Source organism: Labeo rohita, chromosome 8, assembly GCF_022985175.1.
Source record: "Labeo rohita strain BAU-BD-2019 chromosome 8, IGBB_LRoh.1.0, whole genome shotgun sequence".
NCBI lineage: Eukaryota > Metazoa > Chordata > Actinopteri > Cypriniformes > Cyprinidae > Labeo > Labeo rohita.
The window spans coordinates 31,153,404-31,169,518 of NC_066876.1; the positions used below are offsets into that span (position 1 = coordinate 31,153,404).

A 16,115-nucleotide genomic window follows, 5' to 3' on the forward strand; every position below is an offset into this window, starting at 1 on the left:
AGGAAATTAATACTTATAAACAATGAATCTGTGTTAGTTTAATTGATATACTATTATAGTTTTTGCTAATATTTTGAATTAGAATTTATTTTGATATTTTCTGTTTTTACTTTCAGTGTTGCTTTGGCAACTCTTTAATTTTATTTCAGTTAATGTAAACATTTTTTTTTAGTTTTTGTTAACTTTTACAAACCTGGAAATTTATTCATTTTTATGTGTCAGTTTATTTTTAATTTTTTTACTTCAGAAATAAGTTGTTGTTTTTTTTCAATTTTGTGTCAGTTAATGTTTATTTCACGTAAAAAATTTGTCGTTTTAAGGATGCATTAAATTGGTCAAAAGTAACAGACATTTATAATATTACAAAAGGTTTCTATTTCAAATAAATGCTGTTATTCTGAACTTTCCATTCATCTGTGAATCCTGAAAAAATTGGGCAAAATATTGGGCAGCACAACTGTAATGATGCTGAAAATTCAGCTTTGATCACAGAAATCTTCACATAGAAAACAGCTACAGTCATGGGCAAAAATATTGGCACCCTTGCAGTTCTCACATTCATTTATACAGTGCTTTCTGTCAGAAAATGCAACCCTTCTCAGAAAATTGTTGCAGTTGCAAATGTTTTGGTACTCACATGTATTGGAACAACACACAAAAAACAGAGAGGAAAAGTCAAACACAGAATCCCAAAAAATGCACTGGACAAAATTATTGGCACCCTTAACTTAATATTTGGTAGCACCCCCTTTGGAAAAAGTAACTGAAATCAGTCGCTTCCTGTAACCATGGATGAGTTTCTTACACCTCTCTACTGAAATTTTAGACCACTCTTCTTTTGCAAACTGCAAAAGGTCATTCAAATTCCAGTCTTGCTTTTTTATGCCTTTGTGTCAGCAGTGGTGTCCTCTTGGGTCTCCTACCATAGTGTCCCTCTTCATTCAGATGGCGACGGACAGTGCGAGCTGACACTGTTGTACCCTGTGTCTGCAGATCAGCTTGAATTTATTTGGAAGATAATCGGGGTTCTTTATCCACCATTCGAACAATCCTTCGCTGTAATTTTTCATTAATTTTGCACTCCCGTCCACGTGGTTAGCTACAGTGCCATGGGCTGTAAACCGCTTGATGAAATTGCGCACAGCGGACACAGGAACATTAAGATCTCTGGAGATGGACTTGTAGCCTTGAGATTGTCCCCGTTTTTCCACAATTTTTGCTCTCAAATTCACAGACAACTTTATACACTTCTTTCTTTTCTCCATGCTCAGTGTGACACACAACACAAAGGTTGAGTCAACTTTTCTCCATTTTAACTGGTGCAAGTGTAATTACTATTTTGCCCACACCTGTTACTTGCCAGATGTGTGTCTAAATACAAATTACAGGAGCATCACATGCTTGAAAAGCAATTATTTCTTACCGTTTTGACAAGGTGCCAATTATTTTGTGCAGTCCATTTTTGGGTTCTGTGTGAGTTTTTATCAAAATTGACTTTTCTTCTCTGTTTTTTTGTGTGTGTTGTTGCAGTGCAAACAATAACAACAGGCATGTGAATACCAAAACATTTGCAATTGGAACAATTTTCTGAAAGAAGTGTTGCTTTTTCTGACAGAATTGCAAGGGTGCCGATATTTTTGGCCATGACTGTATTTGAGATTGCAATAATGTTTTACTGTATTTTTGATCAAATAAATGCAGCTTTGGGTGAGCAGAAGAGACTTCTTTCAAAAACATTCTACAAACCTCAAACTTTTGAACGGTAGTGTAAAGTTCATCCATTTGATGTGTTTAAAACAAACAACATAGGGGTGTCACCTCAACTCTCTTGATCTCTCCCACATCTAGTCCGTAACACATGAAGTGCTCCATTCCTCCCGCAGCAAAGCACATCTTCCCATCAGTGAGATCAAGCCAGAGTCGCTCCGTTTCTAAATCGTTGGGTCCCATGATGATAACGTAAACACGACTAGTGGTGCTGGCATCACGATCATCTCCGGTGGACACGGTGAAGTGGTACGGGATCACTGCCAAAATAAAGACATTAGACAACCCGTCTCTGTTTGTATAACAGCAACAGATGAAGAAAACACATCATGGAATAAAGCATCATCTTACTCGGACCCTCCTCCATAATAACAGCCTTTTTCTTCTTCTTCTTTTTGTTCATGTTGCTGTCCAGACCCGCTTTAGAGTTCTGCATGCTCTTCTTTGCGTTTGGGTTCCTCTCACCCTCGTATCCCTAACAGAAAAACACAATTGTGAATTATGTGCGTTAACTTTTTTATGACATTTCTATTAGGGCTGTCAAGCAATTACAATTTTTAATCTAATAAATTACATGAAGTGCCAATTAATTAATCTTTCTATTTTAAAAGTTCTAAAAACCAAAAAAGAACTTTCTGGGAACCAAAAACTAACTTTCTGGAAACATTAGAATTACATTATACAAACTGAAAAACTAACGTTCTGGGAATGTTATATTAACGTTAGAGGAACGTTATAATGATGTTCTTAAAACCAAAAACTAACTTTCTGGGAACCAAAACCTAACTTTCTGAAAACGTTTCAAGAATGTTAGAATAATGACCTACAAACCAAAAACAAACGTTCTGGGAACTTTCCTGGCTAACCAAAAACAAACCATAAAAAATAACGTTCTGGTAACCAAAAAATGTTAGCTCGGATACACTTTGCATTCTAGTGTATCTTCTGATTCACTGTTATTGCAAATGTCAGAAAACAGTTTGAGAATAAATGTGAAATGTAAGAATATAAGTGTCTTCTGACTTTTAAGCACATCTTAAAGATTTTAATTTTAATCAAAAAGTTTTTTACTCTCATGTCAGGGGGAAAAGGCCACTGGATGTGTCTTTGTGTAATTGGATACACAAATTATGTTGCTATGCAAATTATATCTCATTTTGTCAAGACATTTTTTATAACATTTTTAAAACATTCCACTAACAATGCAAAAAAAACAGAAAAAAAAAAAAACAGTTGTTTTTATGCTAACGTTTTTAGAACTTTATCAATGACATTTTAACCTTGAGAAAACGTTCTACTAACGTTACTGCAAGAACGTTTCCGGTAACTTTGAGAGAACATTTAGAGAACGTTAGCCAAAGTTAGAACATTTTCCGTTAGCTGGGAGCTCACTGAATCTCACTGTCTAAACCCCAAAATGAATTTCTTGCTTACAACATAGCTGCACTGTTGTTGACAGTAGTGCAGAGAGTACAAAATGCATTCAGTAAATGCATGATCGGAATACAAACAGTATCGTTTTTCAGATTTTTCCTCACTGAGGACTAATCTAAACACCTCTCAATGGCCATTGCACATATGCACAAAATATACGTGTGTGATTTATAAATACATGTGCACATAAATAAATCTTTGATGCACTTCAACACTTTTCATTCATTTTTACATTTCACTTTATTCACAACAGTCTTAAAAGATTTAGTTGAACTGAGCAGGGGCATTTTTATTTACCTTTTATATGGCTCAAAAGCACAGACTCTTCCATGAAAAAGCAGACTTTACAGGAGGCTACTCAAGTGTTTAGTTCTCGTTTTAACCATAATTTGTATTTGTCGTTTTCAAGCCAATGCATTTTCAAGCAATTCAAGCAACTGTACGAACCCTGTGAGATTTGACAAATCACCTTGACAAAGAAGGTCCTCTCAATGCGCTTGTCCTCTTTCTTAGTGGAGAGCCAGCGTTCACACAGGAACATGTACACCTCTTCTGTCTCCACATCCACCACCTCTACCTGATCCAGATACCAGTCGGCTCCAGCCAGAGAATTATCATGCCGGATTCTGATCTTATAGACCTGACCTAAATCCACCGCTTCAATGCTGAACTTGTCAACCTGCACACAAACAGCTGCTGTGAATCCTGAAATACTGATTTGGAGCTGGTTAACATTGCTGCTTTCATTGTTGTGCCAATGATGCTCTGCTTAGTTTTTTCCTCTTGAACAAATGTGACCCTGGACAACAAAACCAGTCTTAAGTAACAGAGGTATATTTGTACCAATAGGCAAAAATACATTGTATGGGTCAAAATTATACATTTTTCTTTTATGCCAAAATTATTTAATAAACAAATAAATAATTAAATGACTTGTATAATATATTTTACACAAAATCTGTTGCTCCATAAATGTATGATACAAACATATATATTTTTCTGCAATCACACACTTTGGGCACAGTGAAATGCACTTTTTTTCTTAGGGTGTGCCTTTAGCCCCGTTGTACCCTAATATGCATTGCTCAATTTTCTCAATATTTTGTTTTTTTTACACCCTCAGATTCTACATTTTCATATCCAAATATTGTCCTATCCTAACAAACCATACAGGTGCATCTCAATAAATTAGAATGTCGTGAAAAAAGTTCATTTATTTCAGTAATTCAAATCAAATTGTGAAACTTGTGTATTAAATAAATATAATGCACACAGACTAAAGTAGTTTAAGTCTTTGGTTCTTTTAATTGTGATGACTTTGGCTCACATTTAACAAAACACCAATTCACTATCTCAACAAATTAGAAAACTTTTTTAAAAAACATTTTTAATGAATTGTTGGCCTTCTGGAAAGTATGTTCATTTACTGTATATGTACTCAATGCTTGGTAGGGGCTCCTTTTGCTTTAATTACTGCCTCAATTCGCCGTGGCATGGAGGTGATCAGTCTGTGGCACTGCTGAGGTGGTATGGAAGCCCAGGTTTCTTTGACAGTGGCCTTCAGCTCATCTGCATTTTTTGGTCTCTTGTTTTTTATTTTCCTCTTGACAATACCAGATAGATTCTCTGTGGGGTTCAGGTCTGGTGAGTTTGTTGGCCAGTCAAGCACACCAACACCATGGTCATTTAACCAACTTTTGGTGCTTTTGGCAGTGTGGGCAGATGCCAAATCCTGCTGGAAAATGAAATCAGCATCTTTAAAAAGCTGGTCAACAGAAGGAAGCATAAAGTGCTCTAAAATTTCTTGGTAAACGGGTGCAGTGACTTTGGTTTTCAAAAAACACAGTGGACCAACACCAGCATATGACATTGCACCCCAAATCATCACAGACTGTGGAAACTTAACACCGGACTTTAAGCAATTTGGGCTTTGAGCTTCTCCACCCTTCCTCCAGACTCTAGGTCCTTGGTTTCCAAATGAAATACAAAACTTGCTCTCATCTGAAAAGAGGACTTTGGACCACTGGACAACAGTCCATTTCTTCTCCTTAGCCCAGGTAAGACTCCTCTGACATTGTCTGTGGTTCAGGAGTGGATTAACAAGAGGAATACGACAACTGTATCAACCAAATTCTTGAATCGATTTTGCTTGACAAGCCTCTCAAGGCTGCGGTTCTCCCGGTTGATTGTGCATCTTTTTCTTCCACACTTTTTTCTTCCACTTAACTTTCTGTTAACATGCTTGGATACAGCACTCTGTGAACAGCCAGCTTCTTTGGCAATGAATGTTTGTGGCTTACCCTCCTTGTGAAGGGTGTCAATGATCGTCTTCTGGACAACTGTCAGATCAGCAGTCTTCCCCATGATTGTGTAGCCTAATGAACCAAACTAAAACCTTTGCAGGTGTTTTGAGTTGATTAGCTGATTGGCATGTCACCATATTCTAATTTGTTGAGATAGTGAATTGGTGGGTTTTTGTTAAATGTGAGCCAAAATCATCACAATTAAAAGAACCAAAGACTTAAACTACTTCAGTCTGTGTGCATTGAATGTATTTAATACATGAGTTTCACAATTTGGGTTGAATTACTGAAACAAATGAACTTTTCCACGACATTCTAATTTATTGGGATGCACCTGTACATCATTGGAAATCTTATTTATTCAGCTTTCAGATGATGCATAAATCTCAATTTAAAAAAACTGCCTTATGACTGGTTTTGTGGTCCAGGGTCACAAATGAAGTTTGATGGTTAGTGAAGTGTGTTACAGGTCTGATGGACTTCATGGATGATAATATCTTTTCAGATTTATCTATAAAGCTGTTTTGAGGCAATCTTTAACCACTACACAATAAACTGACTTTCCTTCTGCTAATTCAGCATATGTGATTGTGAAACTGGTTTCAGGACTTACGGCTCCTCTCTCAAACTTGTTGCTGCTGCTCTCAGATTTGCTGAGCTTGCGTTCTCCTGTGTCTCCCAGATCTCCGTAGATGGTCAGGAACACGTTGGCATCGGTACCAGCTCCGTACATGTCGCCCGTCCTCACTGATACCTTATACGTGTGAGCTGGAGAAACATCAACAAGTAGAGATCAACAAGTGAGATGCACCACTTCAAACTTTTGAGAATATTCTGTTATAATAAAAAACAAACCATGACATGAATTCTGACATGTATTTTCAATTAAAATCTGTTTATTTGAGCCAGCTTTGTTATTGTTAAATAAAACTGTTTTTTACATTTATTTCTATACAGTGTTGGGGGTAACGCATTATAAATAATGTGAGTTACGTAATCTGAGTTCTTTTTCAAATAAGTAATGAAGTTTTCCTCTCCAGTCCTGTGTTGAGAGAACTTGGTGCAAAAGTACTAAAATGAAAATACACTAAAATAAACTGGTAACTAAACCTGAAATAAAAATCAATTAAAGCACAATAAAAAAAATTAAAAACATCATACAAATATGACAAAAGCAAATGACAAAAATCATTAAAATTTAAATTTAAAAATAAAATGTCAAAATATGAATAAACACTACAGTATATAGAATAACAAATGAATAATACTAAGTCAAGTTTATTTTATTTTATTTTACTTAAAACACTTGTCAAATGTCTTTCTAATCTTTTCAGGATCTTGAGTTATCCATGCTTTCATTTAATCTCATTTAGATTATTGTAACTCTTTATATAATAGAATACCCCAGTCCTTATGTTACAATTTCAATGGTCCAAAATGCTGCTGCCAGACAAACACATTACTCTGACTTTAATGTCTCTTAACTAGTTGCCAAAGTGTTATAGAATTAATTTCAAAAGTACTACTGCTTATTTTTTAATGCTTAAATTACCTAGTGCCTTCCTGTCTGTGGGATCGGTTAAGCTTTAATAAGCCTATCGGATGTTTGCGATCCGCTGATCAGAACAGCGTGTTCCTTCACAGATCAGGACATCCGTTTGCTAGACCTGCTGGAAGTTAAAGACCTATTTTTTGGCAACTAATTCATCATAAATTATGAAGTTAATTTTATTTATCAAAGTGGTTAACTTTCCACCTTTTTCCTAAAGGATTTAAAGCATTATAGGAGGCACTCAGAAAGACCAAAACAAACCATTTTGAATCATAAAGTTGCGATACAAATCATCCTCATCTGTCAGTTTGAGTTTTTGGGGTTGTTGTAGTAATTTAATTTCTGTTGTAGTAATTTAAGCCTTTTACACTTTTAAATTTGCTTTTAATGTTGGATGGTTGAAGGGTAAGTAGAACTAGATAAAAAAGCTTGTCAAGACAAACTTTAAGTTGGCTTGAGAAAGCCAGACCAGAAAGTTTTAAAAAGTTTGAAAAGTTTAAAAATTTAAGAAATTTTTAAAAAGTTTCAAGTTTGATGTTTTTCAGTCTGAAATAGTTTGAAGTTTAAAGTAGTTTTAATAGCGTAGAGTTTGAATGTGTTAGATAGATAGGGGTGGTTACTAGGGTGTTGCTAGCATGACTAGCATGTTACTTGCTTGTTGCTAGCATAGTTAGCATGTTGCTAGCATGTTTTTAGCATGATTAGCAAGTTTTAGCACGTTTTTAACATAAGCATGATTAGCATGTTGCTAGCATGTTAATAGCATGATTAAAAAGTTACTAGCATGTTGCTAGCATGCTTCTACAATGATTAACATGTTATTAGCATGTTGCTAACATGATTTTAACATGATTAGCATGTTGTTAGCATATTACCTTGTTACCATGTTGTTAGCATGTTTCTACCATGATTAACCAGTTACTAGCATGTTGCTCGCATTGTTTCTAACATGATTAGCAGGTTGTTAGCATCTTATGAGCATGATTAGCAAGTTACTAATATGTTACTAGTCTGCTTCTAGCATGATTACCATGTTGCTAACATGTTTCTTGCATGATTACCATGTTATTAGCATGATTAACAAGTTACTAGCATGTTGCTAGCATGATTAACATGTTGTTTGCATTATTAGCATGTTGCTAGCATGTTGTTAGCATCACTAACATGTTGCATGTTGCTAACATGATTTTACCATGATTAGCATGTTGTTAGCATGATACTTTGTTACCATGTTGCTAGCATGATTCTAGCATGATTAAAAAGTTACTAGCATGTTGCTAACACGTTTCTAACATAATTAACATGTTGTTAGCATGTTATTAGCATGATTGGCACGTTTTGTGCATGTTGTTACCATGTTATTAGAATGATTAACAAGTTATTAACATGTTGCTAGCAAGTTGTTAGCATCATTAGCATGTTGCTAGTATGATTAACATGTTACTAGTATGTTGTTAACATGTTTCTAACATGATTAGCATGTTGTTAGCATGTTATTAACATGATTAGCAAATAAATAGCATGTTGCTAATCTGTTTCTAGCATGATTAACATGTTTTTAACATGTTAACATTATTAGCGTGTTGTTACCATCATTAGCATGTTGCTAGCATGTTTTCTAACATGATTAACAAGTTACTAGTATGTTGCTAGTCTGTTTCTAACACGATTAGCATGTTGTTAGCATGTTGTTAACATTATTAGCATGTTGTTAGCATCATTAGCATGTTGGTAGCACATTGTTAACATCATTAGCATGTTGTTAGCATGATTAACATGTTGCTAGCACATTGTTAACATCATTAGCATGGTGCTAACATGCTTAGCGCATGATTAGCAAGTTACTAGCATGTTGATAGCATGTTTCCAGTGTGTTTTTAACATGATGCATTATTAGCATGTTGCTAGTATATTTCTAGCATGAATAACAAGTTACTAGCATGTTTCTAGCATGATTAGCATGTTGTTAGCATGTTTCTAGCCTGATTAGCCTATTGCTAGCGTTTTTCTAGCATGATTAGCAAGTTACTAGCATGATTCTAGTTGCTAGACTTGGCTTGTGAAATAGATAGATTAGAAATATTAGAAATATTAGATTAGATTTAAATGCATTTGAATGAGTTTAAATGGATTTGAAATACAGTACATAGAAGGGAAGCTTGACTGAGTCTCAAAGGATTCTGGGAGTTTTGAATAGTGTTGGCTCATTTGAACATTCCGTCAGTGAAAGTCTATGGGATTTTTCCCAGTTTTAATAGTCATTTTTAGGAAAACCATAAGTCCGATCAGTTAGAAAAAATACAGCACACTAAGTCAGATCAGTCTGAAGATCTGGGCTGAGTCTGGAGTTTGTAGAGTCAAAGTTCTAGGAGGAGTCAGAGTTGAAAATTTTTGTCTCAGAAGAAAAAGAAGAAGAATAAAAAGTTTAAATAGCATTTCAGTAAGTTGGCTTTCTAAAGCTTAAAAAAAAAACTTAATAACCTCACTGTACCTAGTTTTTGAACATACTTATTAGAGCAAACCTTTCAGTGACGGTTTACAGTTTAACAGAAGTTATTCCCATAATTTCCGTCATGGGGAGTAGGAAAGGGTAGATTTTTGTGTTTATTTGTGCTTTCTAAATCAATAAATGGACTGAAATCCTTATTCTGTACAGTATGACACAGTCACATACTCTCCAGAGCATCTTCCACCTCGATCTCGTTGTGTTTGAGCGTCCCGTCTCTCAGCAGCTTCTCCGTGATGATCTCCGACGGCACCAGCTCCCTCACCGTCTCGCCGTCATCCTCAGACTTGGCCAGCCAGCGTTCACAGGGGAAGATGGTCGTCTCCGAACCCTGAGAAAGTTCGGTTCACTACGTCAGTCTTTTCTAATATCATCAAAATGACTTCCTGATGAACGCTGTTACCTTTCCTTTCCTTAGTAGTCGTCTGATTTCCACTCTGTCCAGATGCCAGCCTGGATTCGTCCCTTGGTTATCGTGTCCGATGCGGATCTTCTCTAAGACGTCCCCTATGTCTTCCAGCTTGTCAGAGAGAAAAATAAAGCACAGCGTTGAGTGACTGAGAGTGTTTGTGTGCTGTATGATGATGACGGAGTGACGCTCACCTCAACAATAAACATGTCTTCTGCTGATCTTTCGAAGTACATGCGTCTTTCTCTCTTGTTCACGCACAGGTACTTTTGCTGCGAACACAGACCCTTCTGACCGTACAGAACGATGAAAACATCCGCATCCGTCCCCGCAGCGAACACGTCACTTGTGAAGGTGGTGATCTCATAGGGAACGACTGCAGGAGAAAGACAAAAACATTTATTCAAATCTATATATAGGGATCGTACAACCACATAAACTTCTCTGGTTGTTTTATATTCGTTTTATATATGTCGTGCTGCACTCCATGACACCAGTTATTATTACAGTTAACTAAAAAAAAAAAAAAAAAAAAAAAAAAAAAACAAAAAAAAAAAAGTTTAATCATTTAATAATTTAGCAGATGCTTGTATCAAATATAACTATAAAGACATTTAAACAAAAATAAATTAAAAATCACAAAAACACAGCGAAATTGAAAAACTTGAACTAAAATGTAAAAGAAACTAAAAATGGAAAATATGAAATTAAAACTAATTCAAAATAATATTAAAAACTATAACATTATGTTGTAAAATAACACTGATCCAACTGATTTTGTGTGAATAAATTCACTTGAAGGAAAATGAAATAAAATATTAAGGTTTGTTTATATCAAAATCAAGTTTATGCTTAAAGCAAGAAAATATCTGCCAGTAAGGTTAGAAAAATTTTATTTTCCCTTCAAATTATTTTTTTCTGACTCCATTGGCACACTACCAGTCAAAAGTTTTTCAACATTAAGATTTTTCATGCGTATTTTTTTTTTTAAAGAAGTCTTCTGCTCACCAAGCCTAAATTACAGCGAAAACAGTACAAATAGCTGTTTTCTGTTTGAATAATTTTTAAAATGTAATTTATTCCTGTGATCAAAGCTGAATTTTCAGGATCATTACTCCAGTCTTCAGTGTCACTTGATCCTACAGAAATCAATCAAATATTCTGATTTGCTGCTCAAAAAACATTTAATATTATTATTATGTTGAAAACTGCTGAGTAGAATTGTTTCAGGTTTCTTTGATAAATAGAAAGTTCAGAAGAACAGCATTTATCTGAAATAGAAATCTTTTGTTACATTTTGTTACATGTCTGTATCATTACTTTTGATCAATTTAAAGCATCCTTGCTAAATAAAGTATTAATTTCTATAACCCCCTACCCCCCCAACCCCCCACACACATACACAAAAAAATTACTCCAATTACTTAACTATTTTACATATTGATAACAATAAAAAAAATGTTTCTTGAACAGCAAATCAGTATATTAGAATGCTTTCTGAAAGATCATGTGACACTGAAGACTGGAGTAAAGATGCTGAAAATTCAGCTTTGATCACAGAAATAAATCACATTTTAAAATATATTCAAATAGAAACCAGTTATTTTAAATAGTAAAAATATGTCAACATTTTACTGTTTTTGCTGTACTTTGGATCAAATTAATGCAGGCTTGGTTAGCAGAAGAGACTTCTTTAGAAAACATTATAAAATCTTCCTGTTCAAAGATTTTGACTGGTAGTGTATTTAATTTTCCTTTTATAAATTCACTTAAATTTTGATCCATTTTTCCCCACTTAATATTTTAAAACTTTTTTTTTTTTCAATGAAATACCTTGATTTAATAATGTTTTGAATAAGAAAATCAGAACTTAATGTCTTTTATATCTATTACTGTTTTGTAGGAAAAAGCTACAAAGTGGAAGCAAACAACTAATAAACATCTCTTTCTAATCCGCTGCATGTTCCATCGTGTGTAAACCAAGCAGTTCACAGTCTCTTACATGGTGTGTAAAGTTCAGTCTGTAGCTCCGCTGGATACAGATCTCTGACAACAGCGCCATCATCTTCTCCTGTGTCCAGCCAGCGGCCACATGGGAAACGAAGCCTCTGTCCTTGAGAAGGAGCATCAATCTCCACCCAATCCAGGAACCAACCAGCTGACCCTCCTAAAAAACACACAGACCCAATCATTTCCAGTAATGCTCCTGCTAAGAAAGACATTTATGGCTACAGTTCAGTTAGAGAGGAGACTACCCAAGCTGACTATTTTATTGCTTATTTATGGCTCAAGTCCTCTGGAATAAAAGAACTCAAGGATGAACTAGAGGATGAAGGATGAACTATCTTACAAATGTTTCTCTTAAAATTCCTTAGGAGACACCCAAATGAGCCAATAATCTTGCACTAAGAGTATAAAGCTTTAACATTAAGATGATCTGATGACAAATCCTTGAGTTCACATTGAGACTTTTAACTGCAAACTCAGACTTTGATCTAGACATATCTGAGCACAGTTTCAGATAATACTGAGATCTCTTCTGAAACTCTAGATTGAGATCTAGGAGACACATAGGCAAAGTTTGATCCCAAAATCAACCAGTGCTGTCCAGGAACGTAAGAGGTTCATTCGTGATTTATGTGTTGATCAATGACTCGAGAACAACAGAATCAATTAAGAATGACGTGATTGGAGCGTTTTTGTACTGTTGCCAAGCAACTTAATACCAGACAGGTTTGCAAGCAGCTTTTAGAGGCAGTCAAGTGAATCCTGTCCGGACAAAGCCTGATTCAAACCCAGCTGTCACTCGGCCCTACGATCACGTTCAGACGTGCTTTGGGTGACATTTAATGACTGTCACACTTACCTGAGTCATCATGGCCAATTCTCAGTTTCTGGAGATCTCCGAGATCAACGGCCTCCACAATAAACTCATCGATCATTCCTTTCTCAAACTTGTTTTTGTGTGATTTAGAGGCTTTCAGGTTGATGATTCCTGTTTAGTTTATGAGAATGGATGAAAAGAAACCAAGAAAAGCCATTTGAACAGTTAGTGGATAGTGTGAAGAGCACTTCATATTTCATTAAAGCGATGATTGCGTTTATTTTCACCTGTGTCATCATTCTCTCCATATAGAATCGCAAAGATATTAGCGTCTGTTCCGGCGTGTTTCTTTTCTCCGGTCTTGATCCTCAATGTGTATGTTGTCGACATTGCTACAAACAAAAAAAATAAGAAATTTTAAATAAGTACATTGTCTGACAGAAAAAAAACTGACATTTTATTCAATTTGCAGTCAACATTCTTTTTTAATAAAAGTACAAAGTAATAAAATTTACGTGGATAGAGATAAGTGTCTTGAGATAAGATAAGAGTCTGAGAATTTGCTGAAAAATGTGTCCAATTCCAAAAAATTGTTAAAATTTTCATTTCAAGATCATATTGAGCAACATTTAATAATTCAAGCCTATGAAATAAGAACTTATTTTAGTTGCCACTGACAGTGTGTTTTCTTTACCTTTCTGCTCCAAACCCAGTGTAGCCCCAGATTCCTCCTCATCCTCGTCCTTCCTCATGAAGGCCTCATCCACAGGAACGAGCTCCCGCGCAATCTGACCATCATCTTCATCAACCGCCAGCCAGCGATTACAGGGGAAGTAATACCTGAGTGTAAGCCGATATGAAGAGTTAGACGTGAGACGCATTCATTGAGTTTCTGTTATGTGACAATGTGTCCAAGCGCTTCAACACAATAGACTCATAAATAAATCGACACATGCAGATCTTCATTTGATCCGTTTTCCTCAAGTGATATCTGTGTCTTTTATCTGAGGTTGTTTTAAATTCTTGCTTTGTGGTTTCTGGGTCTTGCTTTGCGGTTGCTGGGCTGTTTTGAAGAGTTCTAGAGTGTTATGTGGTCACTTCCTTGTTCTGAACAGTTTCAGAGTGTTGCTGTGTGGATGCTGGGTTATTCTGAGGTCTTTAGATTGTTGCTGTGTGGTTTCTGGGTGTTGCTATGCAGTTGCTAGATTGTTCTGAGGGGTTTTAAAGTGTTGCCATGAGGTTGCTGGGCTGTTCTGAGGGGTTTTAGAGTGTTGTTCCCTGGTGAAAAAAACAGCATATGCTGGTAGGTATGTTTTGATGCTGGTTTAAACTGGTTCTTAGCTGGTCATGTTGTTGGTCAAGGACCAGCATAAACCAGCATCAAAATCTACCTAACCAGCATCCCAGCATTAAAACATACCTACCAGGGTTATGCAATCGTTGGGTTTTTCTGAGTATTTTAGAATGTTGTTATGCGGTTGCTGGGTTCTTCTGAAGTGTTTTACAGTGTTACTATGCGGTTGCTGGGTTGTTCTGAAGTATTTTAGAGTGTTGTTATGCAATTGCTGGGCTGTTCTGAGAGGTTTTAGAGTGTTGCTGTGAGGTTGCTAGGTTGTTCTGAAGTGTTTTAGAGTGTTGCTATGCAATTGCTGGGCTGTTCTGAAGTGTTTTAGAGTGTTGTTATGCAATTGCTGGGCTGTTCTGAAGTGTTTTAGAGTGTTGTTATGCAATTGCTGGGCTGTTCTGAAGTGTTTTAGAGTGTTGCTATGCGGATGCTGGGTTGTTCTGAAGTGTTTTAGAGTGTTGCTATGCAATTGCTGGGTTGTTCTGAAGTGTTTTAGAGTGTTGTTATGCAATTGCTGGGTTGTTCTGAAGTGTTTTAGAGTGTTGCTATGCAATTGCTGGGTTGTTCTGAAGTGTTTTAGAGTGTTGTTATGCAATTGCTGGGTTGTTCTGAAGTGTTTTAGAGTGTTGCTATGCAATTGCTGGGCTGTTCTGAAGTGTTTTAGAGTGTTGTTATGCGGTTGCTGGGTTCTTCTGAAGTGTTTTACAGTGTTACTATGCGGATGCTGGGTTGTTCTGAAGTGTTTTAGAGTGTTGCTATGCGGATGCTGGGTTGTTCAGAAGTGTTTTAGAGTGTTGCTATGCAGTTGCTGGGTTGTTCTGAAGTGTTTTAGAGTGTTGTTATGCAATTGCTGGGCTGTTCTGAGAGGTTTTAGAGTGTTGCTATGAGGTTGCTAGGTTGTTCTGAAGTGTTTTAGAGTGTTGCTATGCGGATGCTGGGTTGTTCTGAAGTGTTTTAGAGTGTTGCTATGCAATTGCTGGGCTGTTCTGAAGTGTTTTAGAGTGTTGTTATGCAATTGCTGGGTTGTTCTGAAGTGTTTTAGAGTGTTGCTATGCAATTGCTGGGCTGTTCTGAAGTGTTTTAGAGTGTTGTTATGCAATTGCTGGGCTGTTCTGAAGTGTTTTAGAGTGTTGTTATGCGGTTGCTGGGTTCTTCTGAAGTGTTTTACAGTGTTACTATGCGGATGCTGGGTTGTTCTGAAGTGTTTTACAGTGTTACTATGCGGTTGCTGGGTTGTTCTGAAGTGTTTTAGAGTGTTGTTATGCAATTGCTGGGCTGTTCTGAGAGGTTTTAGAGTGTTGCTATGAGGTTGCTAGGTTGTTCTGAAGTGTTTTAGAGTGTTGCTATGCAATTGCTGGGCTGTTCTGAAGTGTTTTAGAGTGTTGCTATGCGGATGCTGGGTTGTTCTGAAGTGTTTTAGAGTGTTGCTATGCAATTGCTGGGCTGTTCTGAAGTGTTTTAGAGTGTTGTTATGCAATTGCTGGGCTGTTCTGAAGTGTTTTAGAGTGTTGCTATGCAATTGCTGGGCTGTTCTGAAGTGTTTTAGAGTGTTGTTATGCAATTGCTGGGCTGTTCTGAAGTGTTTTAGAGTGTTGTTATGCGGTTGCTGGGTTCTTCTGAAGTGTTTTACAGTGTTACTATGCGGATGCTGGGTTGTTCTGAAGTGTTTTAGAGTGTTGCTGTGCTGATGCTGGGTTGTTCAGAAGTGTTTTAGAGTGTTGCTATGCAGTTGCTGGGTTGTTCTGAAGTGTTTTAGAGTGTTGTTATGCAATTGCTGGGCTGTTCTAAGAGGTTTTAGAGTGTTGCTATGAGGTTGCTAGGTTGTTCTGAAGTCTTTTAGAGTGTTGCTATGCGGATGCTGGGTTGTTCTGAAGTGTTTTAGAGTGTTGCTATGCAATTGCTGGGCTGTTCTGAAGTGTTTTAGAGTGTTGTTATGCAATTGCTGGGCTGTTCTGAAGTGTTTTAGAGTGTTGTT

The 16,115-nt window shown here is 36.4% G+C and overlaps 1 protein-coding gene across 2 annotated transcripts in view; it reads right to left on the bottom strand.

The window, feature by feature from the left end:
• loxhd1b (lipoxygenase homology PLAT domains 1b) overlaps nt 1-16,115 on the bottom strand; it is a 53,916-nt gene that overhangs the window by 10,012 nt on the left and 27,789 nt on the right. Inside the window, exons 23-33 of one of the 2 annotated variants that reach the window (XM_051117313.1) lie at nt 13,490-13,635; nt 13,083-13,187; nt 12,838-12,966; nt 11,974-12,138; nt 10,166-10,347; nt 9,966-10,082; nt 9,731-9,893; nt 6,118-6,272; nt 3,671-3,880; nt 2,119-2,242; nt 1,819-2,027 (exon numbers count right to left, since the gene is read on the bottom strand). In XM_051117313.1, the coding sequence (XP_050973270.1) occupies nt 1,819-2,027; nt 2,119-2,242; nt 3,671-3,880; nt 6,118-6,272; nt 9,731-9,893; nt 9,966-10,082; nt 10,166-10,347; nt 11,974-12,138; nt 12,838-12,966; nt 13,083-13,187; nt 13,490-13,635 (1,705 nt within the window). Of the gene's footprint in view, nt 1-1,818; nt 2,028-2,118; nt 2,243-3,670; nt 3,881-6,117; nt 6,273-9,730; nt 9,894-9,965; nt 10,083-10,165; nt 10,348-11,973; nt 12,139-12,837; nt 12,967-13,082; nt 13,188-13,489; nt 13,636-16,115 lie in introns of those variants that run through there. The other variant, XM_051117314.1, reaches the window with a different exon arrangement.